A 21,752-nucleotide genomic window follows, 5' to 3' on the forward strand; every position below is an offset into this window, starting at 1 on the left:
ATCACAAGTCTGAAAATATTTAGGACCTGTTGTGTTCAGATGTTTGTACACTGCCTAAATTATAAAATAAGCAAGGCGACGAGGTTTTATGCTTGCATGAAGTTTATTGATATATTACGCTTGGTGGCAGACTCCACCTTGAAGGTCAGCTCAAACAGTGTCATCTTCGGCACCTGTTAGGAATAATGTAAATAGTGACTTGTTTAATCATAAAACTGAACATGTAAAATGAGTGGATGATCAGAAATGCAAGTTCTAGCCTGCTCTCCTGCTAAGCTCTTAACTATGTTATCCGTGCACGTGCACTAAGATATCCTAGCACCTCATGCCCAAAATGGCCATTTTGACAGTTCCACTAGAAGTCTAAAGGCTCATAGTCCTAAGATATTTTCAGAAGTCTCCTTAAGTATGGTAACTGTGGTACTTGAACCTGCCTAAAACTGAAATCTAGCTTTGTCAGTGAGACATGCAGCTGCTGTCATTCTTCTGGCTCCCCACTGAACTTTCAGCCCCAGTCTCTTCGTTTGGGAGGCAGGGCCCTGAGTTACGTGGTCCCCTCTTCACGTCTGACTTCACCGTATGTGCTCTCCCCAGCTCCTCCCAGCCTGTCTCCTTGCGGCCAACTTGCAGAGTCTTAAGCCCCATGCTTTTTCCTGCCCTTGGCCTCCTTCTCCTGTGCAGACGTCAGTTTACATCTATGCCTGAACACCCCATCTAATAGAGGGCCTGGATCAGTACTACTGGTTTTCTTCCTAATAAATACTTCACGTATCATTTACTTTTCTAAGGTGTGGCCGCATGTTTTGCTTGCTCTGCTGTACGTACACACCTGGGGAAGGAGAGGCTAGTGCTGTATGTGGTAGTAAGTACTGGTTGAATAAAAATTTTTTAATGATTTGTGAGTGATAAAAACTTATCTATGGTTAACACCACTTGTCCCTTTAGCTCATGAATGTGTTTCCAACCTATCCATTCTGCTGTAAGTATTCACTGTACAAGGGAGCAGGCTTACCGCATTGACTGGGTGCTCCATATATAATCTCTCACCTTGTCCTCCCCGCCCCTGAAACCTGCCAACTAGACTATAAAATTCCCACACGAGACTGTCTTATCTGTATGTTAATCCATCCCTTTGGCATCTTCTACGGGGCTCAACACAACGCCAGGTTTTCAGAGGTGGCTGAGGTGGTCGCTTGGTTATGTGTTTTAGGCACCAGACCCTTGGCGTGCGGCACAGTGCGCCTGCTGTGCGCTGAGTCGTAACGTGGTAGGGAGGTGGGGGCACTGCGTGTCTCCATTCAGTGTCTTAAAATACCTCAGTCTCTAGGTCAACAGATCAACCTGCTTGAAAACTCAAGTGTGTTAAGGCCCACATATCATGGGAAGAGAATTTACCTGCCAGTTTCAAGTTTCTGCTCTGCGAACATTGGCAGTAGTCACAGTTATTTCTCCAGCAATACCGTAACTTCCAAAGGGAGGACATTTGTCACCAAATCCTGAACGCTTTTTGGCTACATCTTCTACTGGGAAAGCGACAGAAAGAAAAACTGGACTTTGTGGTCTGGGGACATCTTGTCCACTTGTAGGAGGATTAGCATTCTGGGGATTGGGGGTGTGTTTCTGGAATTTCTGATCTGCAGGAACAGCAATGGGTACTTGCACTGCAGCGTATCTCTTCAAGGCATCTGACTGGGAAACAGCGTGTCCAGGAACAGGCTTCCAATCCTGTGCTTCCTGAACATTTGAGCCCACTAAAATAAAAGGCGGGGCACTGGTCTTCTTGCTGTCCATCATCCCGTAAGTTGGAGAAGTAACTTTTGGTGGATGCTGCAGAAACTGTGGATCCTTAGAATTAGGTAAATAGAGGGTTGCCTGGGGGAAAGGCCCAGGTGCAGGTGGTGGTGATGGGCGACTTTGTTGACTCATATCAGTTAGACAATAAAGGGTCCACATGTTAGAATATGGTGGTGGTTGTCCTGCTTCGCTTGCTGCTATTGCTATAAAAAAAAAAATTTGCAGGTGTTAAAGATTTGGTCTCTGTATCAGGCGCTATGCACAGAAATGGTTTTTTTACATATAAACAAACAGCTGTAGTAATATGTGCCATAAAGCATGCTATAGAGAGGGCTAAATGTGTTTGGTAATGTGAAAGAAAAGAGATTCTCTACAGTCAAAAACGAGAACAGTGTTGTGATAGCCAGTGGCACGGACACTAGGGTTGTGGCTGAGAAGCAATCTCATTCTAAGTTGCTGTTTCCAGGAACTTAACTGTAGACATGGCTTCTGCAGGGTCCTCAGAGGAAATGGAGAATCAACAATTCTGGCTCTACCAAAAAAATCAACTGAAGAGTGTGTTAAGCCATTGAAAAAAGCATTAAAAAAGGCACTGATGTGTCTGCATAGTGATTGTTCTCTTTACGGAAGAAGTCAGCACTACGTGTCATCTTTTGATCACATAATCAAGGACCTCTGGCCCTTTGCAGGCGGCATCGTCTCCCATCAGTTTGTCACTGCACACAAAACATCACATAATCTAGGACTCGGAACCTGAGAGCACTGCTCCCTCTTCGGCAAGGCTTGAAATCATAGGTCCTGGGTGGCAGTAGAAGGCTGGTTGGTCGCACAGTGGATCTTTAAGTAAAAAGAGGTCTCGGAGGGCCGTCCGTCTACTTACACCAAGGCATCTACCGTGTCAAGTTAGACTTGCCTAATTGAAGACAGTGCCGTCTTGGAGAACGAGTCCCAGAAGCTGGGACGGAGGAGCAGAGGCTCCTGATGGAGGAGCTGCACTTGGCCCAGCTGTGCTGGGCCACCCTCTGAACACGGCACGCATCCCCAGTGCAGCTGTTTTCTTCCCCGGAAAAGAAAATAACACTATGCACACAATTAAGCTGTGTTTTCAATAGCTTCAGATGCTTTCAACTGATAGTTCTGGAAGCTAATTAAAAATACGCACGAGCCCAGTCTTCAGGTTTTTGTGAAATACCCTTAGTGCTCGGGAAATAGTGAAGCACTTGAGAACAGCAACTTGGGAGGGAAGCGCTGCTTAGGCCACAAGTGTAATGCCAGCCCCACGGACTACGTTCCAACGCGGCCCTCTGCCTTTTCAGCTGCGCAGAATCCCCGTCACACTGCCAGACAGAATTTGATCTCTGAACACCTGCTGTGCCACTTTTTTATCATTCTGGCTCTGGTGAGAGTCAAGGGTGAGAGAGTTTCTGCAAAAGGAATGGCGCGGTTGGTTCCTGCACGTCCCACCTCCCTAAACGGATAAGGGCCGCTGCACTTGCCTAGATGGATTGGGAGGGTGAGCAGACCAAATGCCATAATTAGATCGAGATGGGAGGTCAAACCGTGTCTGTGTCACAGGAAAGCGGTAGTGATAGTTCGGCAGCCAAGAAAGCAGCTTGATTTGGGCGCCTGTCGGGGAACCGAGGGAGGGAAGCCGGCCAGCTTTGCCGCGTCCATCCTTTCTGCTGCTGCTACCTCCCCGCTCCCCTGGTGACAGAACTTCAGCTTGACCTTTCCTCTCTCCATCTAGCTATGAAGCCGCTCGCTCATCTGCGGGAAGCTCCCAGGCGGGACGTCAGGGCTTGACCAGCCCCCAGACCAGGTTGCAGAGTTCTCCCACCTCAGCGCAAAAGCAGTCAAACGCACCACCATTTCTTTCACGTTTTTAATGCCATCGCCTGTGTAAATACTTTGTCGTCATTTGATTTTACTTTTACAGGTGAGAGATTTCAAACCAACACCCCTTAGTTATGGTTTTGCAGGAGTATCCAGATCACATGAACGTGTTTTACAGCTGACAACAGGCTCTACCATTTTTCACCACATGGTATGTCCAAAACAACACGAAAGTGCTAGATGACCTAACTTTGAGGCCAAGCAGTGGTGATGTTGCTTTAAAATCACTCATCTCGTAAGAGTAAAATCTCAGATACAACAAAGTCTTTAAATAGGTTTGGCATTTTAACTACTACTAAAAACAAAGCTTTTTGACCAACCTGCAGGGAGCCTACCTAGATGGTCACCTGAAATATAGATGTCACTGGAAGCACCGTTTTTCATTCTGTAAGTAATTATCTTACCTGGCTCCGTCAAACCTTGTTTAGGTGCTACTTCCCATTCTGGTTCGATTTCTGGTTCATTAAGACCTGGAACAGGAGGTTAGGGGCCACTAGATGATCTTACGGACGCACCTGAGCGCACTACTTGTGCGGCTTCCCCTGAGAGCGCGGGTTTGACCTCCGTCTCCTGGGACGCACGGTTTTCCCATGAGTCCTCCTGCCCAGCACTGCCAGGGGCCAGCGCAAAGATGTCCACTTCAAGGTGCACAGATATTTCAGAGCTCACTGTTGTGGCAGAGCCGTCTGCCTCCACGTGTACTGAGGAGTCATATTTTGCACTCTCCAACTGCACAAAGTTTGCAGAACCCACAGATTTTTCAGACACGTGTGAGGCTGTCTTGCCTACTACAAGTATGGGACTAAGGGGTGGTGACTGCTCGTTTCCTTTAAGACAAGCAGCTTGATCGGAAAAGGGGATAACTGTTTGTTCCAGTATTTGCTCAACATTAGTAACTCCTTCGATCACAGGCTCATCTTTACAGATAGATGCTCTGTGCGTGGTGGATGGCACCTCAATAGCAGCCTGCAAAGGGGCCTGAGGAGCTTGACTGTGAGCAGGAGGTTCTTGTTCATCCTGCAAGGGGAATGAGGAAGCCAGTGGTGGTTCAGCCTTATGGTGTTTAGGTTCACAACCCAAATCTACATGGACAGATGTCTCGCTCAGAACCTGCACTGCGGCCATCTCTCCAGAATGCACAGGAGTGCCCACCACATCATCTTCAGCAGCCTCTGAGCTCAGCACCTCCTCGGGAGAAACGGGCATACTTGTTGCCACGTCCACCATTAAAATTTCAGAGTGATCCGAGTGAACCGAGGAAACATTACCTAACATCTGAGCAGCAAACTGAGCTGGGTCCACGGGGACATAGGCCAGCTCGGGCGAGACAGCTGCTGGCGACGGCGGTGAGGCTGGGGTGGCGTTCTCAGGGGCGGTCAGTTTCGAAGGAGCACGAGCTACTTCAGGGGCGCCCTCGGGCTCTGAGAGCAGCTCAGCATGAACTGACGGGAACTGCGTGGTTTTGTTGCTAAACTGCAGTGCAGTTATGTTGTCCTCCTCTGTGTCCGTAGATTTTTCCATCCATTTAGGTTCCTGGGAAACTGTAGATGTTCTTTCTGGCTCTTTCATGCATTCTGGTTTCTTCTCTTGTGCCATTCCTTCTGACCACTTCTCCCCTAAAAAAATGAGAGTTAGATGGGTTAATAAGTACTTATTCCCCAAAAAAGGAATTATGAAGAAAGCATAGGTTGAGCTTTCAAATGTCACTATATACGCAAGTACAAAAGAGTTTTGCTTTAGTTTCCAACATCTGTAACTTCACTGTGGGCAAAACAAAACCTTCCTGTCCTTATCCACTCAAAAGACAACTTGGTTCAGTTCCTTAGAAATAAATGACTCTAACACTCAGATACCACCTTGAGCTGGTCAGCGTCAGGGGAAAGATCATAACTGCCTAAAAGTAAGCAGAAAACGTCCATGGAAAAAGCTCCTGATCCAGACTTCCACACGAAACTGGGGAAAGAAAAAAACACTTCGTAACTTGGTAATGAAACAAATGCTGTCGTATGATTAAAGGCATTCTTCAGTTTAAGAAAATTGGTATATAAAGTTCAACTTAATGAACTGGAAAACTAGGGGACTATAGAATATTTTTACATTAGGAAACGTCATGTTTTCTATTCTAAAAATGGTAGCACCTGCTGGTAAGGTGTGATAATGCAGCCGAAGTACTGACCCAGAAGAGCAGCAGATAGACAGCTCTGGTTCCAGAAGTAGGGCTCAGTGAATCCTCAGGCAGGAGGAAAAAAACCATGGCTTAGAAGGTCAAGACAACTGATGACATCCAGAAACCCCTAGAGCTAGAAAACTGCTGTAACACCATCTTCTGGACTCAGCGTTCTGCTTGTCACACGTCTAACCTCATCAGACGTCTGTCACAGCTGCTTACTCTACTGAGGAGTCTCTCTTTGGGGAAGCATTTACCTAATATCATGAAATCTGCAGGAAAAGGAGAATTTGCCTTACAAGAACATACTTGCTTCAAGTCAAAACTTTGGAAACATGTCTTCATGGGTCCAGCTCTTTTCCAAAAAACAGTGTCCTCCAGGGTCTCCTTCTACATTAGCGGCTGATTTTTTGTAAACTCGAATCAGGTGTCTAATTCTGGACATGGATGCCACACAAACGCTCACATGCTAAGAAAAGTTTCAAAAAGACAGAAAAGCCACATCTACTCTTACCTCCCTCTGCTTCTAGAACAATGACCTCATTTTCTAACCAGCCACCTCCTCAGGACTTCCCCACCCATTTCCAGTCAAAGCCCTTTACCCACTAATACACTTGACTGTTTGTGCTGTGTGTAAAATACACTAGGCATTGTTGAGGATGGAAAAATTATTAGGACAAGACCTCATAAAGCTTAGGGGAAATAAGATATACAGATATTACCGGTTAAAAGTGCAAGTACTTAACAAGGGTACCATTTAAGACCTATGGAAGCTCAGAGGAGGAAAAGATATCCTCTGGCTGGAGGAATAAGGGAAATTTTGTTTAAATAAGCCTGGCCTTACGCTTAAGACTGTGTGCCCATCACAATGAGGAAAAGCCAGATAAACGTCAAAATGATAACTGTGAGCCCATCAGAGAGCAGAGTCACAAGGCAGTCAAGTGATCTGATTTCCAAAGAGTAATCAGCCCAAGGAGAGAAGGGCCACAGAACTCTCTCATCTGTGGCAGGGCCTGGAAACGTCACCACCATACCAGCTGGTAAGGTATCAGCTAAAATCTTAATGAACTGATGAAAGCCAAATGTGGGCTAAGATGTCTGTCTGGAATAGTCTGGGACTCCAGACACAAGAAGTTCACACTCACAGGCACTTTTGTGGAAGATAGAAGCAGGGTAGAAGGCCAGAGGGGAATCCTGTATCAACAGCAAACAGAGCGCTCCTTCCTACCCCTGGGGCAGAGGCAGGAAACACTAGCTCAAGACTGACCACAGATACGAGGCAGAGATTGCCGCAGACAACTGACAGGAACACTGAGAAAGCCCCATCCTCAATGCCTGGTGCAAAGATCACCTAGGTCAGAGAATCCCTGCCCCGAGAGCCCAGGACCAGCAAAGAGGAACAGCAGCTGCCCCAGGAGGGAGGGGCAAGTGTGGGGAGAGATGCCCTCAGTGAGGCCGGCTGGCAGGGAAGGCCGAGGGCAAGGTCAGGCACCCACCGCTAAAGGAATTTGAGGCCCGTGGAACAGTGAAGGTAGGAGAGCCACCACGAAGCCCAAGCCCAACTTCTCACTAGACTCACCTAGACACCTACACAGCAGTTCAAGGCCTCTACAACACTCTTTTCCCCCACAAGGACCTAAATTCCCCAAGTAATGATTTATTTCCCCTGAGAGTTTTCAAGAACCCAACCAATTTAGGGACTAGATCACTGCAATCCCTAGATTGCCTGCGTGGGACTCATGTGATACATCACTTACACGATAGGAATTCAGCTTCTGTGGAAAGGGCCACTTAGCCTTTTCAAAGTATCTCACAGGCTTGTCATACCTAGAGTTGTATCTAGGAGCTTAATCTTTAGGTTTAGTATTTTTGCCTCTAGAAGTCCCCTGTTAAATAACCATTCTGGAAAGGTAAAGCATTATATAATTAGGAATCATAACTCATCAGAGAATTTATGATGTTGCTTCCTTCCCCACAACTTTTTCATAGTAAAAAGGTGTATGAGAAGATCTGGGTTCAGTCCTGTGATTGAATAGATGCATGGCCAAGTCAACGGTTCTGAGCTTCAACCTCCTGGTGTGCAAAATGGGGATTTTAATTCTGACCTCACTGAGGTTTTGTAGAGATTAAATGGAGTCATTCACCTAAAAGTGTTCTATAAACTGTAAATCACATATAAATGGGGAAAGAATAAATCAACACCTAGTTAAAAAAGTTTTGAAATGTGATATCAAATTAAAAATTATAAGCCTCACATCTTTAAATCAGCTTTGATTAAAATTAATTGGCAATTTCATAATCTGGATGATAAAATGCAGGGTGTTTTTTCCCATTTATAATATATGTATTTGTTTATATACATATATACATATATGTCATATATACTATTTTTAATAGATATATTTCATCACTGTAACATTAAGTTGAGATCAAATACCTTAAGCTTTAACAGTGTTTTTGAAAATGTAAAGCACTAGATGAACCATTTGGTTTTGTTTAGAATACATGACAGAATGTTAGCAAACATACACAAACAAGTTATCACATAATTATATTGCGTTCCTGTTGATATCTATTATTACAAAAGGTAAAGAGCTTTTCTCTGATGTTTTAAGGTCTGTTTAACAGTTCCAAAGATTGCCGACTTGTAACACTGAGATTATGTTTGTGTAGAAAACTATTTCTTAAAGTTGTAAACTAGGTTTGCTATAGGTTGATCTTACATGTCAACCTCATGAAGATGAACTCAGTATGACGTCAGTAATCTGGTTTTACTTGAACTACAAAAAAAACAAAAAACTGCATGAACTCTCAGAATTACATACATCACTGAAGGCACTTCTTCCTCTAAAACATTTCTTTCTAAGTTTAATAAATGACTGATTAAAACTCACTGTAGAATCCTGATTTTCCATGAAACCAATCAGATAGATACATTCCAAGCATACAGTATTTCTTGGAATAGGCAGAACTCACGTGGAGACTTGGGGTGCTTGGGGCATGATCAGGGAAGAATAAGGAAAAAAGGCATGTCTGGCACTGAAGGGAAATCTGAAAGCTGTCCCAGACAAGAGGAGAATATGAAGCAGGACATAATAGGAGATGGGAGAAGTGATTAATAGGAGAGGGGAGAGGAGAGGACTGCAGGAGGGGAACTCACAGGAGTGCTTGGACTCAAGAATTTGAAGTAAGTTAGGTACATATAGTTTTAAAATTTTAAAAGAGAAGAAGATTCCAACTACTGTGTGTTGGAATAATATATGTATATATACCCCTGGGGCAGAGGCAGGAAACACTAGCTCAAGACTGACCACAGATACGAGGCAGAGATTGCCGCGGACAACTGACAGGAACACCAGTGACTATAAAGTAGGTGGTCTGTTTCTTTTCTCTCCTTCCTCTCTTCTCTTCCTTGTATTCATTCTTTAGTCACCAATCCTTAATTCCTATTATGTGATAGACACTGGAGAATCTCCTAAATAGTACAGTCTGATTAGGGTTAGAGGCACATAAACAGATGACAATGTGATCAGTGCAGTGACTGAAAGATGTATTGGATACAGTGGCTTTTAGGTAATTTTTGTTAAGCTTAAATGAGAAGGGGCAGGTGTGAAAGGGGCCCCGCACAACTGCCCCATCCAAGATGCCAAAGAGCCCCTGCAGAGTACAGGTGTAAACCAGCCCTGTGCATTCTGATTTCCCTTATCAGAAAATTTATCAGTCTCCCTTGGCCAATGAGACAGAAGTGGAAGTCTGCTAGACTTCTTAGATTTTACTTTTTTAATGAAAGAAAAAAGTATCATTGATGCCACCACTTCCTCCTCCTTCCTGATTTATACATGGATATAATGCCTAGAGCAGTGGCATAAGGCTACAAACAAAATATGCTAAGAATGATAAAGCAGAGAACCTAGATAATTGATGCTTTATTATTATAATATCAGCAGCAGAATGAACAGCACTTCCAGATATCTTGTTTTTCACTGCTAATCGGTTTTCTGTTACTTGCAGCTGAGTACTTTCCTAATATGAGGCATAAGTTAGAAGTTATAAAGCAGGGACTTCCCTGGTGGTGCAGTGGATAAGACTCCACCTGCCAGTGCAGGGGACACGGGTTCGATCCCTCATCAGGGAAGATCCCACATGCCGCAGAGCAGCTAAGCTCGTGTGCCACAACTACTGAGCCTGTGCTCTAGAGCCTGCAAGCCACAACTACTGAAGCCCGTGTGCCTAGAGCCCGTGCTCTGCAACAAGAGAAGCCACCGCAAGGAGAAGCCTGTGCACTGCAGCAAAGAATAGCCCTTGCTCACTGCAACTAGAGAAAGCCCACGCACAGCAACGAAGAACCAACACAGCCAAAAATAAATTAAAAATTAAATCTTAAAAAAAAAAAAGAGGGCTTCCCTGGTGGCACAGTGGTTGAGGGTCTGCCTGCCGATGCAGGGGACACGGGTTTGGGCCCCAGTCCGGGAGGATCCCGCATGCCGCCGAGCGGCTGGGCCCGTGAGCCATGGCCACTGAGCCTGCGCTCCGCAACGGGAGAGGCCACAACAGTGCAAGGCCCGCGTACCGCAAAAAAAAAAAAAAAAAAAGTTGTAAAGCAACGTGAATGAGGGGGATTGTGGTGTATGCTGCTTTTTAGATACCATGTCTGTTTTTATTCTATGAATTATGTATCCATTTTAATATCCATTTTCTCATTGGGTATTTAAATATGTTATCTTAAGATTTATCAAGGTGATCCGTTTGGATTTTCTATATCATGTCATCTGTGAATAAAGTACTTTTACTTCTTCCTTTCCAATATGTATACCTCTTTTTTCCCCCGACCTTATTGCACTGACTAGAATCTACAGCACAGTGTTGAATAGAAATGGTGATGTCAGACATATCTATTCCGGTTCTAATCTTGATGGGAGATCAAAATTCACCATTTAGTATAACATTAGCTGTAAGTTTCTATGCATACACGTTATCAGATTTAGGAAGTTCCCTTTTTATTTCTTGTTTGCCTATAAACTTCTTTAGAAGTATTTCTTGTAGAGCAAGTCTGATGGCAGTGGATTCTCTCAGCTTTTGTCTGCCTGAGAATCTCTTTATTTTGCTTTCATTTTTAAAGGATATATTCACTGGATATATATTCATTCTAGGTTGGCAGCTTTTTGCTTTTAGCACTGTAGAGATGTCATTCCATTGTCTTTTGGCTTCTGTAGTTTGTTAAGAAATCTGCTATTTGTCTGATTTTTCCCCAGAAAGTAATCTGCCTTTTTGCCCTGCCTGTTTTCATGATTTTGTCTTTTTCAGCAGTTTGACTATGATATACTGAAGCGTGGATTTCTTTGTTTTTATACTGCTGTGGGTTTACCAAACTTTTTGAATCTGTAGGTTGATGTCTTTCAATCAAATAATATTTTTCCATCTACTCTTTTCTCCTCTGAATCCAATTACATATTAGACCCTTTGATCATGTCTCACAAATGTGTCTTACACTCTTATTGTTTTTCTTCTTACTTCAATTTGGATATTTTCTATTGCCATGGTTTTTTAGTTTCTAATTCTGTCTTCTGCTAGTAAAGCCATCTAATAAAAATTTAGTTTGCAATTGTGAAATAACCATTTGTTTCTTATTTTAAGATTCTTACTCTGTTGAAGTTCTCCATCTAATGTAGTCCTTATGTAGTAATTCTAATATTTGGATCTTCTTTGGGTCTGCTTCTACAGAGTGTTTTATGTTTTAGTTCTTAATTATTAGTCACTTCCTCCCACTTCTCTGAATGAATGGTAGTTTTTAATTGTATGCTGGAAATTGTAAATGACACATTGTAGAGACTCTGACTATATTGTTTTCTTCTAAATGGTGTTGGTCTTACTCTAATAATGGCAAATCTGATCCTCCTGAGACTTCATTTTACATTTTGTTAAAATAGACATATTTCAGCTTTGTTCTTACTCCTAGCAGATTGTCTTTATTCCTAGGGTGTGACCTTCCTGGGGTCTCAACTGGATTGCCAGGGTTTCAGAAAACTCTCTTCATTTTGGCTGGGCCCAAACTCCAAAGCCTCCCCCAACACTGTACCACTTCTGAAATCCCTACCTAGCTTTCAGTCTTCCAACAGCTCTTCTCTGCTAAGCCTTCACAAGCCTTACAGTCCACACATGAGCACTTAGGAAATTGCCCCCCCACCAAAAAAAAGGAAATATTTTTGCAGACTTTTGGGGAATCCGTCTCTGCAAATGCCTCCTCTCTGGTGCTTTGTCACCCCAATCCCAGCCACATTAGTAGCTCCAAACTCTGCTTCTCTGTTCTCTCTTCCTGGAGAGACTTCCAATCTCTGCTTGGCCTCTATTTTCCTGCCCATGAATTTGAAAAATGACACTGGGGTGAATATGGGGCTCAATTTCTGTGAACCCCATTTCCCAAGAATCCAGACTTTGTTTTATATAATTTCTTCAGCTTTTACGGGTATTTATGATAGGAAGGTAAGTCCAATATTAGCTACTTCATCATAGCTGAAACTGAAACCTCTCAATTCCTCCTAGCACAGTATCTGGCAATGGATAGGAATTTAAATATTTGTTAAATGAAATACTGAATTGGACTTTAAGGATATATAGAATTTGAAAGAAATGGGAGGGAAAGGAACTCCTGGAGGGAGTTAGCATAAGCCAAAATCAAATGATCAAAATCAAAATTACTTTTTCAAAAAATGACAAGTTGTCAGTCTGGTGCATAAGGTCTGTGAAGATATGAAATAAGAGATAATTGCAAAGGTAGGATAGATTTAGCTCATAGAAAGCTTTGCATGCCATGGTCTTATAAAGGGATCAAAAGTTACCTACTATAACTTAGACATGCCAGAAAGCATTACTTTACTTTCTCTAGCTGATCTCAAATTGCATTAAAATGCTTACTTCCCAAAGGCAAAATTTATTTGGTCTTACTTAAAAATATTTGTCCCTTCCAGTTTAAAAGTCGCTTTGGGTTTATTATTCAGTCTTTTTGGGTATTGCTTTTTTTCAAAGGTTCTCCCCACTTCTGAAGAGGGGATCTGAGTGCTGTGGTGAGCTCTGGCTCTGATCCACATGTTGTCCTTCTCTGCTGGCTCTCAGTTACCTCTGGTAGAGGCATAACTCATACTGCCTGTGTTCTGGGTGCTAGTCTCTGACTTCACTGTATTTACTACTCAAGTTTCTACTTTGTGAAATGTGTGGCCTGTGTGCTTATTTCACTGAAGGACTGAGAGATTCCCTTCCTAATTTGGTCCTTTAGCAATTAAGGCCTAGCTGAAAGTTTATTTTATTCCCAGCTTCAACATTTTGCACTTAGATCTCTATTAGTGGGTTGAGTCACTTCACTTTTTCCCATCTGGATTACTTGCTGGTCAGCACTCTGGGACAATCTAAACACATCTGGATCCACTAAAAGCCACACACAGGCCATAGGACACAAGAAATATTATCTCAGTCTCATCTGAGAAACACTCTCCATTATTTCTAATCCATTGCTTCAAATGTAATTATTTTATTCAACCAGTATTTACTGAATGTCTGATCATGACAGTTACCACAGTGCAGGAGCTGAATGTAGCAGGTGATGTGCTAAAGGCAGTACCATGCTAACCACTCAGCTTCTGAGAGGCATGCATTCTTCTAGACAGCACCCAGGAATGCAGAGAACAAGCCACCTGCTTGATGAGTCTTAGGGAATTCTGATCATAAATTCCACCTACCTTCCTTATCACCAGTTTCAATGTCACCTAGCACTTTTCATGCACTACCCACACCCCAGCACCACAATCCCATTGTCAAGAAGGACTTTCCATTTCCCTTTCCTGTGCAGCAGGAAATGGCCTTATATCTTATCTTTTTTCCTCCCTCCTCTATGGCTTATATAAAGTAAAAACTTGATTCTGGTCATGTTAAGTCTTAAATCAAAACTCAGCTTCGGAAATTCCAAGAAAAAACAGGCTCCTGCAAAACTCTAAAGTGTTAGCTTTTTTATTACGAACTTTGGAAACTCAATACTGAGTAATGACTTCCTTGCTCCAGACTATATTTACCTTTTCCCTACAGTAAATTAATGCTTCAATGGGTAGAGATCAGCAGAGCAAACAAGAAAAAAATAGAGGTTATCTGAAATCAAGAGTATAGTAATTTAATATTTTTTAGAAGTACCCCTACAACACTAAAGAGTCTGGAACAGTATGGAGCTATCAGAGTTCCTGGATAGCAGAGTCAGATACTTAAGGAAGAAAGGTGTCCTTCCTTCATGTAACTGACATCTACTTGTGGCTCCTGACCTCACCTTGGCAGCCTGGTTTACCATCCTAGCTTTCCTGGTTTTACTTATCTGCTTCTTCCCCGGCCCCCTCCTCTCTTAATCCTGACCCTGTGTTTCTGTCCGTAGTCTGACAATCTGACCCCAGTTCTTGACTATACCATTTGCTCAGTGATTTATTTGCGATCTTTAGTATGGACAACTCCCCCAAGTGATTAATCTTACCACATCATTAAAGCACGAAGGACCTAAGCCCCACTCCCAACAACATCGCCAGATAATCACTACAACTTTTTTTTTAAGTCAAAAAAAAAAAAGTGAAAATTCTTAACCTTGATACAAATTACCACCCTGCCAAGGCAAACACAAGACTTGCAGAAATAAGAGGGTCCTTCTGACACAATACTCATCCCTGTTTAGGGAATCAGTATAGCCTTACTTGAAAAAAATGCCCAGGAAAGTACAGAGTACACCAGAGCCTCATAAAATTTAGTATGGATAGTCCTGAAATAGATTTCTTGTTTTTTTAATGAGTCGATAGCTACAAGTATGTGTAATGAATCCTATAAGGCATAAAAATAGAATTTGGCATAAGAAACTGAAAACATATGACTATCTAATATGAATATATAACTCAAGATAATATTTAATGATATGCATAACTGTTACGGTGCTACGTAAGGATTGAAACTGGGCTCAGTGATGAGCAGCAGTTTGTGACTCTAATTACTACTCTATGGCCATGCCAAGAACGTCCAGGGTCAGTTAGAAAAGTTAACAGGTAACTCAGTTGGGGATCTAGGTGGGCTAGGCCTTCTTGATTCTTCAAAAGAGGTGGCTATTTCCTGCCTCTTTTGGAAGCCAAGACAGGAATAACACTAGAAACTAGACTCAATTAGGCTTAAAAGGACGGAAGGTGATAGTGGTGTTGAGATCTCACCACTCTCGTGGAGAAACCACTGCCCTCTTCGTGGAGTGGTGAAAAGATCAGAATTAGTACACTCCTTCCTGACAGGAGGAAGAAGTGAAAAGTGGGAGATAATGTGGGGAAAGAGAACTGAGATTTCACTCCGAGTTCAAAAATTAAAGGTTTTTCTAGAGGGCTCCTAGTGATCCCTACTAATGAGTCCTACTACTACTAGGAAGATCTTCATGCACTAGGAAGATCTAAGTTTAGATCCCAACTCTACCGATTAATATTTTAGAAACTTACAAGTTATCTAATTACTCCCAAGCATCAGATTTCTCTTGAGTAAAGTTGTAGTGATGTTACCTACCTTATAAAGTTCTCTTAATTGACAAAACATATTGTAAATGCCTAGGACAAAACAGTTACTCAAAAAATTCCATTCCACTTCTTCCTTCTTTTCCTAGATATACTAAGTGGTAGAACTTGAGACAACAGTTTTGCCTTAAAATATTGCCTGAGTTTCTAAAATCCCCTCAATGATTCATGTGGATTAGTGAAGAAGCTCTCCTGAGAAGACTGAGAAATAGAAAAGCTTTCACTGATTCATCCAGTAGTAAGACCTATTTAATCAAGTTGCAGAAAAATACAAGAGGAGGATCCAAGAAAGTGTTTTACATGAGCTGCTTTGGAAATGAGCACATGTGGGTGAAACGCCACAATGGAGGCCTGGATAGAGCCAGGCTCTGGAAAATGGGAGAAAAGATGAGAGATGACAGAGAAGTGAGAAAAGCTGCTCTCGTGTCTGGTTCTTTTCCTCCTCCCTCCTTCATCACCTGCCTTTGCAAGAAAGTTTGAATGCAATGGGGAGATGGGTAAACACTATTGGTCCTATGATGAGGCCTACCAAAAATGGGGCTCCTTCTAGGAAAAATCCCAGAATGGAGGGTTTAAATAAAATAAATGGTATGTGCAGGATATACTTATCTCCATACTTTCCATGCATACGGGCAGCTTGGTAGTAATGCTGCTAGGCAGCAAACTAACCAGCTGGAAATAACTTTGGGGGATACATCTGATATCTGGGAGATGAGTGGGCACCAATGCATCAGGGATGGTAGTTTAGCTCTTGCTTCTATCACCAAGTTCTAATAACTGGTGCTGTCTTTTTTTTCCTGCTGTACAGCAAAGTGATTCAGTTATATATTATTTTTATATTCTTTTCCGTTATGGTTTAACACAGGTTATTGAATATAGTTCCCTGTGCTATTCAGTAGGACCTTGTTTATCCATTCTATATATACTAATGAAGAAGTCCATTAAGAAGCCATTTGGCATGACAATAAAAGGCAGACAAAATGAGCCCAATTGATACTAGACCGTAACACTGAATATATTTTCTGGTTATACCTTGTGTTACCTTCCCCAGCTCTCTGGGGAAGAACAAGCAACATTCGTTTCTACTCTACTGTCTAAAGAGCAATCTGTTTCTACAGCCATACTGTGAGTCTACACTATGTCAATTTCTTTGATATCTACAGTTACTGGAGGAGAAAGGCAGCAGTATCTCCTACCCCTTACCTCCATCGAAAGCATGGCTGCTCCATTAGTTCAGTCTGTTAATTTTGAACCCTGAGATTCAAAGATGTTACCCTAGCTGGACCAAAATCCACGTCAGTTTAGTCTACTTGCTAAGCTGAATGGTGGGTATACTCTTCAGTAAACAGATTAGCCACAAAGGCTACCACTTAGTTACTTACAACCATAAAGAGTCAGTGATAGAGTCACTGACTTTATCACCATTCTCAAACACAGCAAGCCTGCACAGCCAGTCCTCTCAAAGATAGCTCCTGGTATAAAGGACACAAGTACAAAGGCCATAATAACTTTGACCGCCTGGAAGATCAGGCTCATGGGAAGGGGGAGAGTGGTCAGTGTTCCAGCATTTGTCTGTATATCCTGCTGGTGGTAAGCAAATCTCAGACCTCTTTCCTTTGGTAAGCTGAGAATGCCATCAGGACCCTGCAGGGAAGCACCCAGACTAGACAATAAAATATTCCTAAACCATGGCGATTCACTCTCCTGCCCCTTGAAATGCTGACTCTTGCTATTCTTAATCTTGTTTTCTGTTTTGGGAGTCTCTTTCACTGTAGATCCAAACCCTCATGATTTTTACATTTTCCTAGGTCTACCCCTAATTTCTCCCTATCTTGGCTATGTTATCGATTAACATCAGTGGCAGAGAATAAAAGTGGCCAAAACTCACTGATCCTACCTTTACTTTTTCTATGGTCACTTCACAATGTTGGTCAGCCAATGTAGCATTATTTAGTTATTTCTCACACTCACCTTAAGTCACCATTTTCTCCACAAAATTCTTCCAAAAGCTTTTCTTACCGTTCTTTTAGATATGTGTGCCTGTCCTTGGGGTTTAACTAATATATCCTCTTCTGCTTATATTGATCTTCCCAAATGTTCATAGTGTAAACGTTGCCTTTTTCCTTTCTCCCCCCCTGACTTCTTCACTGCTCCTCCATCAACTCAGTTTCATGTTGTTATGTTCACATAAGATAGACATTTACACATATACACGTAAAACAAGTTTTTCTAAGCAGACATACAGCCTTACATCACAGGGACAGGCCAGAGACCACCTTCTGTGAAAAACTTATCTCTTCACTACATAAAGAGACTCTTGGAACAGAAAAGATGGTTAGTGACACCTAATCGATGTCCTGTCCTCCAAGCTGGACTGCACTTAAACCATCATGGGGAGAAAAAAAAAAGGGTGATTAACCTTTTCTACTAAAATAATCTTCCAAGAATAGTGTTTCTACAATGTTCCTAAGTGATGTGTCTCATTATAATTTGAGTATTACCACAAAATTCAATTCAAAGACAGGCAAATTGGAAAGGGCTTGAGTCATAGTTGACACACACTCTTCTAGGTCTCACTGTACCAAATGGTTTGCAAAAGAAGAGTGTTTCCTATTTTAAAATTTAGAATCCTCCAAAATGTCAGTTCTCAGATTTTTAAAAAAACTGATTCAATAATAAAAATAAAGCATCAGTGTGATTATTTAAACAGACAATATTTGTAAGCATCACTCTTAAGCTTAAATGTATGCTATACATTTAATGATGCAATAATTTATAACTAGATTTTTATTAAACTCTTACTACTTACTGTACTTACCTTTTATCTGATGAAATTGTTTAACAAGATCTTTTACATCCAGAGAATTATTTCCTAAAGAAATACAGGAAATCAGATACATAAAACTCCCAATTTAAAATGCTTTCTTTTTCAAAGCAACAAATATATAAAGCAATATAACAAACCTTCTCTAAACACAATAAGTTCTTTGAAATAAACTGCTGCAAACTGGGTGATGTTTGGTGGATTGGTCTTGAGTATGGCTCTGCTAACTCCCTCAAGCAGAGTCTTGAGGCCATAAGGTACGACAAGTCTGGGCCTTGCAGAAATCATTCTGGCGGGATGTCTGTAATCTCAACTATAATGAAGAAACACAAAGTCTTATAAATAGTATATAAGGTTTTTATTAAAAATTTACAAGTTAACTATAGCTTCTAAGAACAAATCTATCTCCTATGAAAATCACTAGCCTTAGTTCTAATCTCTAGGTATTTATTCTAGTAAAATGGGCTAATGTTAACAGTAGTTTTAAAAACAGAACTATACTACCGACAACTTATTATGTGCAGGTGAGCAATCTAGTACTGTTAAAGGAATCCAGGGGAAAAGCCCTGCCAGGAACTCCAGTATGATATTAAAAACAAAGAACAAAAACAAACCAAACAAAACCTGTTTCTATAAAATTCAGTAAATATTTTGTGCAGTAAAATGTCAAGAAATATAAATCGAGCTCATTTATCTGTGTCCAAGAAACAGCCTTCCAAACCATATGGGAACTGGCTTTTCTATACATTCATCAAATAGAGTTACAAAGTAGAATTTCTACAAGAAAATGTATTTTTTTCTCACTTTTCTAAATACATCCCCAGACACAGATCATCCTTAAGTATACATGTTTTAACTTTAATTTTGTTTTTAATATTCATCTGAGTAGTAACTTGTGGTATTATACCACCCACCACCATCCATACCTCTTTTCTCGTATCTTCCCTTAACCTCTGCCATAGTTTTCCTCTCTCCCTTCTTTTGGCTTTCTGGATTTTAAGTGGTACCAAGGGCATTGCACAGTCTTACCCGTAACTCTTAGCAGCAGAGATTGCCACCCTAAACTGTGTCAGTGTATGTGTGTCCTGTTTCATTCTAAAAAATTATTTAAGAGGGCTTATAAACATACACAAAGTAGAAAATTAAATATTTAAGGAACTCAGTTCAGTGGTTAAGGGGAAAAGTATGGTAGGAAAAATAGGATGAAGCCACAGGTAGTGTCCCAAGACAAGCCCCCTGAATTACCAAGTAGCCATCACATAATAGGAAATGGTTGGTTAAATAATTCAGGTTTCCTGAGATAAAAAACCAAATCAGTTGCTTGGGAGAATCACAGCTCTTCTGGGCACTGAGACCCAGGAGAAATTTCTCCTATGGGTCCTCATAAAGAGAAGAATAGTGTGATATAATGAACCATGTCCTCAACAATATCTCAATATTGTTGGGGCCAAGGGGCACTGTTTAATTACAGCAGTTATACAAAAGGCCAACCTCTAATTAAAAAGCAACTAATAGCAAAATGCTGAATATTTTAAAAGCACATTTCATCTTCCTAAAGGTCAGGAAAAAATGAATATCGCCAGAGCAAAACCTTTGAGAATTAAGGGCACTGTATTCGATCGCCTAATGAAAACTTACTATCAGAGTATCATTCAACAGGAGATTTACTGAATTAAACCATCTTTAAAAAACCAGTAGTGCACCTGTAGCAGGGCCCCATACTAAATGTTAAGGGACATAGGCGGTAATTATATGGATGATACATATTCACTTCATTTATATTTTATATATATATATGTGTGTGTGCATATGTACGTATATACGTGTATATATATGTCCATATATACATATATACACATATGTATTTTTAAGTACATCCGTTGCACCCCAGTGCACGTTGAAAGATGGGTCATGATTTGACAGTGGCTTACCGGTAGCCACGACGGAGCTAACAAAACACCCATTCTGTAGTCAGCAGTTGGTGCTACCGACCATGGGGAGAACGCCCACGCAGAGATCCTCGATTTGCCGCACCCCTCCCCCTCCCCAGGCTTTGTGAATGGTGCGGAGCCGTTTAGGGCCCCGGCCCCAGGGATGCGGAGCATCCTACGACGCAGCTCCTTACAAAGAGCTGTCCTCGACAAGATGAGACACGCTGTGACACCGATCCTCAACTACATCAACGGATAAAGTCACGAGTACAGACGCTGAGGGTTGTTTCAAATGACAGCTCACTAATTCTGCTCAAACTTCTCCTTGTGTGTTTGACAAAAACACATTTGTCAAACACTAACAGATTTTACATTCCCCACACCAAACCCGCTAACCTAGGGGTAACGCCTGAGCAGGAAAACGGTGCCTCTGGCTGAAGATGCGAGAATAGGGGCTTCGGGGCCACAGAAAACGTCAACGGCACCCACCACTCACTTCCTAAACACCTACGCTGGGGTCTGTGCTTGTTTTGCCGTTTGGCTGGCTTGGTGGAGGGGGCAGAAAGACCTGGGAGAGCGGGCGTCCAGATTCCACACCGACTAGTTCAGCGGTGGTGGCGGCGGACCCGCCGACCCACACCCCGTACCCGAGTCCCCCACACGCGCATTGGCCGAAGGTTGTTGCCTCACTGGCCGGTGTGGGCACCCGCCGACCTCCCACTCCGGGGGCCGCCACCCTTCCCGACACGTGAACCGTCCACCAACCCCTCCACTGCGAGGGCCTAACTGCCGCTGGGCCGGTGGGCCTTTTCTCCAGACTTGCCCCACCTTCTCCTTTCCGGCTACGCTCTAAATAGCTTCCTCCTTGCCCCCTTGCGGGTGGCTCCTGGAGAAACCCGCGCACCTGGCAGTGTCTTTTATACCTCTGGGGGACGTCACGCCTACGTCACAAAGCCCCGCCTTCTCGCTGAAGGCTCCAGACGGCCTCGGAAGGAGGCGGGGACTCGGCGGCCCCAGCCAATGGGGAACCGAAAAGGACAAAAGCCGGAACTCGGCAGACCACTGTGGTGGGCTTCGCCTTTTCCGGCAGAATACAAAGGGGCGTGGGAAACTGACGTTTCCAAACTGCCGGGAGTCAGTCCAGGCGACAGCCTCTCCGCTTTGAATCTCTCAGTCTAAAATAAGAGCTGGCTTGGAAAGAAATAGATTTACGGCAGTTCTATCTTACTGCCACCGCATAACACCACTCTTGCCACCCCCCCCTATAATCTGTTGCTCTCTAGTCACCTTTTTGAAGAATAATTTCTGCCACCATGTACACCACACTAGTACAACATCATGCAGCGCAGTACTTCCCTTGAGAAACTCGCCTGCCGAAAGAGAATCTGGCATTGATCCTGAGTCTTTCTGTCTCTCCGTAATTCTGGATCTTGCAATACCTCAGGCACGATGTGTCCTCCCAAACCATACCATCAGGGGCAGGTTGCAAAGTCGACGAGGACTGTGTATAACTTCAGCTCCGTTTCACCAAAGTAAAGGAACGCTGACTCCTTTAAAATACTCTGCTTTTTTACCCATTC

General features: G+C 42.5%; 1 protein-coding gene across 5 annotated transcripts; it reads right to left on the reverse strand.

The window, feature by feature from the left end:
- Positions 1–88: 88 nt before the first annotated feature.
- On the reverse strand, positions 89–21,036 carry CABYR (calcium binding tyrosine phosphorylation regulated). 5 transcript variants are annotated; one of them, XM_065889814.1, is made up of 6 exons: positions 21,001–21,036; positions 18,382–18,554; positions 18,236–18,289; positions 4,956–5,303; positions 1,396–1,997; positions 89–173 (listed from the first exon to the last, which is right to left on the reverse strand). In XM_065889814.1, the coding sequence occupies exons 2-5, from the start codon at positions 18,527–18,529 to the stop codon at positions 1,405–1,407; spliced, it is 1,143 nt and encodes a 380-aa protein (XP_065745886.1). In that variant the 5' UTR covers positions 18,530–18,554; positions 21,001–21,036; the 3' UTR covers positions 89–173; positions 1,396–1,404. The 5 variants fall into 5 exon arrangements, with proteins under 5 accessions (XP_065745886.1, XP_065745888.1, XP_065745887.1 ...); XM_065889816.1 differs by lacking the exons at positions 89–173; positions 21,001–21,036 and having other exon boundaries at positions 1,405–1,520; positions 18,382–18,529; XM_065889815.1 differs by lacking the exons at positions 89–173; positions 18,236–18,289; positions 21,001–21,036 and having other exon boundaries at positions 1,405–1,997; positions 18,382–18,529.
- Positions 21,037–21,752: the final 716 nt, after the last annotated feature.

Source organism: Phocoena phocoena, chromosome 13, assembly GCF_963924675.1.
Source record: "Phocoena phocoena chromosome 13, mPhoPho1.1, whole genome shotgun sequence".
In the NCBI taxonomy this organism is placed as follows: domain Eukaryota; kingdom Metazoa; phylum Chordata; class Mammalia; order Artiodactyla; family Phocoenidae; genus Phocoena; species Phocoena phocoena.

What these genes read in the sequence shown, in the direction of transcription:
- CABYR (XM_065889812.1), bottom strand. Translation starts at nt 18,529, where the DNA reads ATGATTTCTGCAAGGCCCAGACTTGTCGTACCTTATGGCCTCAAGACT. An exon ending in ACTTATTGTGTTTAGAGAAG is followed by an intron (nt 18,290 to 18,381) that starts GTTTGTTATATT and finishes GTATTTCTTTAG; the next exon opens with GAAATAATTCTCTGGATGTA. An exon ending in ACAATTTCATCAGATAAAAG is followed by an intron (nt 5,304 to 18,235) that starts GTAAGTACAGTA and finishes TCATTTTTTTAG; the next exon opens with GGGAGAAGTGGTCAGAAGGA.